Here is a 6,614-nt window from a genome sequence, read left to right on the forward strand (position 1 = left end):
AACCGGCCCTTTCAAGGCGGGTTATACCACGGGGTTATATCCCTAACATGTAGGGTTCTGAATTCAACCTTCTTTTTGTCCAACAAAGTGGATATTTAAATGCATTGCGTTCAGTTCTAAACCCGTTTGTTTCCTTGATAGCTAGCCAAGGGATCATCATCCACATTGTTTCCCTAAGTTGCTTACAGCTTAATTTCATCCCCATTTACATGCCACTTACGTAGCTCAACCCAAACCGCAGCCAGGCACAAGAGGGAAACGAGATTAACCGCCCGGTTAAAATGTAACAATGTCATTTCAATAAATTTTGAATATCATCAAATCTAGGTTTGAACAGAAGCAGAAACCAACTCCATCCAGGTCTACTACAGCCAATGTCGGCTTATCCATTCAGTAAGAGGGGTGCCATGTGGTACCCCGCCGCCTATAGGTATAATTTCCACCTGCCCGTCGCGCCCTTGACGACGTTGCTTCTTGGGAGGAGGAAAAGAGGTGTTGCATGCTTGCTTTGCCGCTTATAACCCACTTGGTCTAGTAAAGGGGGGAACAGGGGAGGGGGGCATCCCTGCGGATTTCCACAGGAGCGCCGCTAGCGGCCTTGCGGGCGGTTGTTTAGGTGCCCAGCGCTGCCTTTTTACAGATGGGGCAAGTGTTCTTGATCACCAGCCACTGCTTGATGCACGCCGTGTGGAAGTAGTGCCCGCACTCCACCCTGCCCATGTCCTCGCCGTCGGCATAGTCTTCCTGCAAACACCGAAATAAGGTATGCTCAGTCAGTAAGTGAGCGAGCTATTTTTAAGTTTAAAAAACAATCTTTGAACAATAGTTAAATCATGTGGGCTCAAAAGTTCTAAACGATGACAATGTTCTCTCAAAGTGACTTAAAATCAAGCAAATTTACAGCGGCAAGTAAAGAAAATGTAAGCTTTTGAATTACCTGGCAAATACAGCATGGTTCAATAACTGTTGCAGGTTCCTCCAATGGTATGTGGAGATACTTCCACTGCTTCAAGCCACTCATTATTTTCTCCTCACTGAGTCCAGTACTTACATGCCCAATACGTTCACCAAGTGCCAACAGTTCCTGGATAAACCACAGCAAATTGCAGTAATTGAACACAAATTCAACAATGTCATACAAATGGTACCACTTAAACCACACTTTCAGGTCGCGGACTAGTTACAATGTACCACTCGTGTCAGCTCCAAACATGTAGTATAAAGGAATTAGTTACAGAGAACTATAAAAGCCTAGGACCATAGCCGATATAGCACTGGTCATCAAAATTGAAACAGCAAACTTGAATCTGGTTAGATCCTGCCAAGGGTGACAGGTCCCCACCTGGAATTACTGTCCTTGATTCAAGTTCTGAAGGAATAAACTAATACAAAGCTTTCCAAATTGTTATTTGTCCCTATCACTAGTTCCAAGGGCTAGGCCAGGCCCGTCTCATCCCAAGTTTATATTGTATATCCTGGTACTTATTTAAAGCCATGTCACAGGGTGTTATTTTCATGGAAAGGAAAGCAATAAGCTTGGCATGGACATATTTAAGGGAAAAAAATCAGTATCAGAGCAGTCCATGATAGGATTTCTGACCGAGGGATAGTAACACAGACTTGTGATCTAGGAATGGGGTGAAGGTGCTGCTACTAGTTTATTACCTCATATGACATGTTATCCACATCAAGCCGCATTTCACGATGCCTATCAACCAAACTGGCTCTCCTGATAAGTTGACGATCAACAAGAAAATCCTGCCCAAACATCAATGCCATTATTATATAGCTATTCCAGTAAAAGAATAGATATTAGCAGTAACATATATACATCACTTGCCGTTGAAGAACCTTAAGTGTACTTGAAAGTATGAAAACTATGCGAATAATCAAATCTTAAATGACAGTCCATCAGTCTTTCACCTTTTTTAAAAAAATATTCCTGGTTGAAGGATACACATAAATAGCGTAAAAAAGGATACCTGTGGTGGAAGCATTGTGGTTCGTAGTACATGACATAGATGCAAATGAACAAGTTCTGTCAATGCACGTCCTTCTTTCACCAAATATTGAATTCAGGGGGAAAGGTAACTTCATTATTTGGAATGAAAGAGGTACTATGATTGTTAGCAGCTTTTAGACTGTACTTAAAGGCACTTGTACTATAACAGCTGGCACTGGAGATTTAATATTTGCCTTTTTAATGCCAATATTGTTAAGCGGCAAACAATAAGTAGGAACATGAACTATCTGGTCAATAATTGGTACTTGGACGAGTACAATTTGTATGGCACTAGTAGTAAGAACTTAGGGCTTACAAAATTGGTTGCTTAGCAAAACTAACACATTTACGTTTAAGTATACAGGCAAGTTTCACATTTGTTATCAGGAGACCAGTATGTTCAACAAACTAAGTTGTTGTCGCAGACAATAGAATTGAACATGAAAAGCAACTTCAGCAAACTGAAGGTTAAGTTCCATAATTCACACCCGATCCAGAAGCTAATTGAAATATAACAGTGTGTATTAAATAAACCATTCTCACCTCCAGTCTAGCAGCACTTCTCCCCTGACGAATTTGTTCAACCACATTACGAAGCTGTACAAGAAAAAAACATATGGCAAAATTTTAGAAGCAGAAAAAGTAAGTAATAAATTTATTAGATTACTGGAAAATGCTGAATTCAGAAGATTCTGAAGTCATCCCGGTATCAGCTCAGAGGTACCGAAGCTACATTTGATTTGCAAACTACCTTACAGAGCAGGTAAGAGAAAAAAAAAGCCATTTGCAACAGCGGAACACATCTACAGTAGGAAATAATTAATACATTGTAGAGATATTCAAGGATAGGTTCATAGACCAACAAAGGAAAGGAAAGGTTGAGTAACTTTATAAGAAATAGTTCATAATTCAAGTGGGGATATTGCCAGATAAGAAATAGTTCATAATTCAAGTGCAAATCGCAAGGCAAGAAAATGAAATAGCTCACACGGAAATAAACTTCACATGAAAAGTGGATTTAGTGCGGGTTATTAGCCAGCAAATGAAAATAATATCCTCTTTGAGAAACATAGTAAGGAAGGTAAAAAAACAGAGATAGACAAAGGGAACTTTCCTTGCAGCACATCATCAATTTAAGATAAATATGGAACTACATATCCACACCTGTGCTTAGTAAGAACGGAAGAATATTAGATGGAATTACTCCAGGGAAGCATACCTCTGAGACCGTCCTGCTTCCTTCTCTTGAAGCAGCGATGCTCTGCATAAAAGACTGAAGGTCCAAGTAACCTGGGTTTTGCCTATCAATAGAGGGAGGAACTGCCCTGGAGTAGTGTTGCAGACTTGCACGAGCGCTTGATCCTGGTTGATGGTTCCGAATCTCGTGTGATGAAGATGAATGCCCACGGTGCTGCAATGCAATACTTGGACTTCTGGAATGAGAAACACTAGCAGCAAGTGAGGCTCTCCTGGGTACATCAGCTGAACCTCTTGCGGCTGAACTTGGCTGAGATGAATTCAACCCAGGAACCTGTTGGGGTCCTACATTTGCAGCAGCTCGAAGTGTAGAGCTGGAGCCGGGATTTTGCTGGTTACTTCTGCTTCCGGGTGCAGATAGCAAGTTTGTTGAATCAGTAGTAAACAACGACGGACCTAGCATAAAGGGCTCAGGGAGATTGCTTCTTGCCAGGCTGCTACCAGGATCTTGTGAAGCAGGTGTCGGATTTATTGTATCAGCAGAACTCCCTGCTCTTGAACCGAAATTACCATTTGATGGATGTCGCTGCAGACTTTGCGAGAATTGAGCAACAGCAGGTACATGAGGACGATTTTGAGAACTTGCTGAAGAACTCACTCCTCTAGGTTGCACTGGCGTAAAAGAAGACTGTTGCCGCGCAGGCTGATGAGCTGAACACCTGAAACTTTCCTCAGGCAGCAGATTAGAGAGTGATTGCTCATACTCATTGGCGCTTATTCTCATCCGGGTATTTCTCAGGAATCTTTGACTTTCATGCAGATGACCAGATAGTGTATAAGGGTCAGAAAAAATGTCATCATCTGAGGTATCAGTATTCTGGTCCAATTGCTCCATGGGAGGGTATGAAAAACCATAGTTTACAGAGGTCATATTTAAATTAGCAGTACTTTCATGACTGGACAGCGAAGGTAGCAGCATATCATTGTTTTGGCAATGATTGCGTGAACTCCCATTGGCAGAAGACTCTCCGAGACTTCCAGCAACATTCTTTCTCTTGATAGATGACCGAAAATGGTTCACAGTATGTGAAGAACTTCCACCGGTTTCTTGGCCTGCTGTACCATCAAAAAAGTTTGCAGAATGCAAGGAACTTCTTATAGCACCAGGAGAAATTTCACGACGAAGAACATTTTCAGTGGTCGAAAGACCTCTATTCGGAGGATAAGTATTCATTCCACAGTGTCCATTACTCTGAACCATATCAACATTCCCGGTCTCAAATTGATCAGCCTGATTAATGTTCAGGTCTATGTTTAAGTTGTGTGAAGGCAATGAACTACTGCTTTCTCGTCTTCTCCCTTCGATGATTAAAGGGCCGCCTATAGACAAAGCAGGTGCAAAATGTTCCCTTTTGGCCTGTAAAAGGCTATCATGATCGGCTAGGAAGCCCGCGGAGCTAGAACCAGGTGAATCCCACAAACTCAAGCTTGTATTTTGCTGACCAATCATGCCTCCACTTGGCATTCCCACCTCGTGACTATTGAGAACATAGTGTGGGTAGTTCTCACTCTCTAGGGTATCAGGAAGTAGATTATGCTCATCAACAGCAGGGTTCTGCTGATCGATAGCCTGGTTGTTGGAACTAGAACCAAGGTGGCATGTTTCCGAGGAAGACAGCATAGTGACCCTATTATGTTGCATCAAAACCTGTGTTCCTTGGTGACTTAATGAGGAGCTCAAATGATTTCAGTAGAATAAACAATCACTCGCTAATAAGCAACGGTTGAAACTTGAAGTAGATAATCCTGGCAAATAGGACAGATGGAAAATAGTAAGGAACAGTCACAACATATAGCTGGTGCAGAAATAACAGAAACAACAATAAACTATGTGCAGACTGTGCACCTACTTTGTTGAGGTTTCTTGAAGCATATCCATTAACTAATATATGCATGTGCAAGACGGACCCCACATTACCAAGACTAGTTTTACAGCTTACTAAACAGAGGAGAGAGGATCAACGACGCAACTACATTTGTCTAGAATGCTGAGAGACAACAAAGCCTTTAGTCCCAAACAAGTTGGGGTAGGCTAGAGCTGAAACCCATAAGAATCTCACAACCAATGCCGAGAGACAAGTCATACAAAATAAAATACTGAATCAAATAGGACTGTACCCATTGTATATTGTGTGTTGAATACAGATAAAAGTAAAAAAAAAACTTTAATACAGGATGCACAGGACTAATCGCTTATACTGGTCAAATGGCAATAAACATTTGGCCTCAGCACGGCAAATACAAAAGGACCATGTACATGTACATCGAAATCATACTATAAATTACCATGTTTCTATACATCAAGATCAAGTAGAGTCATTACACTGCAGGAAACTCTATAAATAAACACCACTCCAAATACATCACCATTATAACCAGAAGGAGCAATGTGGGATGCAGGTGGCATACATACATACCTCAAGTCCAAGAGCAGCAACGAATCACAGAGACAAATGATGGAAGCCCTTGCAGCCTCCGGCTACGAAACTGTCTCCCTGGCTTCAGCCTAGAAAAGAGAGCATCACAGGTTAATTAGTTTCTGTCCGGAATGGAAATGGAATCACATAAGCACATAACAAGTCATAGAAGTAACAAGTCAAAATCGGCAAACGCAATAATTTGGAACAGCCCCGATTGTTTGTGACCCTGTAAAGGGATGGGCTTGTACCAAAATCCCGTGCCTGTCCCATGCCCCCATGGCGTGCAGCCCATCTCTAGACCTCGGGGCAAGATTACATACAGACTAGGTTAGGTAGCACATCGACGGCCTTCTAGGAAGACGACCACGAATAAGCATAGGTCGAGCGCCTTATCCTGTCTACCCCGAGCAAAGATTCACTTTTTCACCACGGAATCCTCTCCTACCACAAAACAGACCCCGAATCGACGAAATTCGGACCAATCCACCCGCGAGACCCCGAGGAACGGAGGCCCCCAGATCCGCCCCGCGCAGATCTCAGCACCCCGCAGCGCCGGCCCGCAAATCGACCCCATCCGGGCACCCCCAATCCAGACCCGCCGTCCCGCTCCTCCAAGAACCAACCACTCCTCTCCGCACAACCACCCGCGCTCCTCCCCCACCACGACGACGCCGGAGACCAAAGCAGGGGCAAAGGGGAATCAAGAAACGTACGGACCCAGAGCGCCGTCCGTGCGTCCGGCGCAGCGCCTCCCGATCGGCCCCCTTCCTTCCTCCCGATCGGCCGATCGGCGGCGTGGGAGGGAGGGACGAGGAGCGGAGGGGGGGAGGGGGAGCCCGGTTCCTCCCGTCCGCTGCTGCCTCTGCCTGCTGCGCTGTCGCCTGCGTCTCGGGGCTCGAGGAGGAAAATAGGGGGGAGAGAGAGTGGGAGGGGCG

General features: G+C 44.0%; 1 protein-coding gene across 2 annotated transcripts; it reads right to left on the reverse strand.

Moving 5' to 3' along the window:
- Window positions 1–250: 250 nt before the first annotated feature.
- Window positions 251–6,606, reverse strand: LOC119352731 (probable E3 ubiquitin-protein ligase HIP1). 2 transcript variants are annotated; one of them, XM_037619314.1, is made up of 7 exons: window positions 6,397–6,606; window positions 5,677–5,765; window positions 3,222–5,005; window positions 2,546–2,599; window positions 1,666–1,758; window positions 938–1,084; window positions 251–744 (listed from the first exon to the last, which is right to left on the reverse strand). In XM_037619314.1, the coding sequence occupies exons 3-7, from the start codon at window positions 4,899–4,901 to the stop codon at window positions 613–615; spliced, it is 2,106 nt and encodes a 701-aa protein (XP_037475211.1). In that variant the 5' UTR covers window positions 4,902–5,005; window positions 5,677–5,765; window positions 6,397–6,606; the 3' UTR covers window positions 251–612. The 2 variants fall into 2 exon arrangements, with proteins under 2 accessions (XP_037475211.1, XP_037475210.1); XM_037619313.1 differs by having other exon boundaries at window positions 6,393–6,606.
- Between the last annotated feature and the right edge of the window lie 8 nt (window positions 6,607–6,614).

This window comes from Triticum dicoccoides, chromosome 2A (genome assembly GCF_002162155.2).
Source record: "Triticum dicoccoides isolate Atlit2015 ecotype Zavitan chromosome 2A, WEW_v2.0, whole genome shotgun sequence".
In the NCBI taxonomy this organism is placed as follows: Eukaryota; Viridiplantae; Streptophyta; class Magnoliopsida; order Poales; family Poaceae; genus Triticum; species Triticum dicoccoides.

Bases quoted from the DNA above. Each gene is read 5' to 3' on its own strand.
- LOC119352731 (XM_037619314.1), bottom strand. From the start codon at position 4,901: ATGCAACATAATAGGGTCACTATGCTGTCTTCCTCGGAAACATGCCAC. The intron at 2,600-3,221 runs GTATGCTTCCCT...TTTCTTGTACAG, and splicing joins GAAGCAGGACGGTCTCAGAG to CTTCGTAATGTGGTTGAACA. The intron at 1,085-1,665 runs GTAATAAACTAG...TGGTTTATCCAG, and splicing joins TGGATAACATGTCATATGAG to GAACTGTTGGCACTTGGTGA.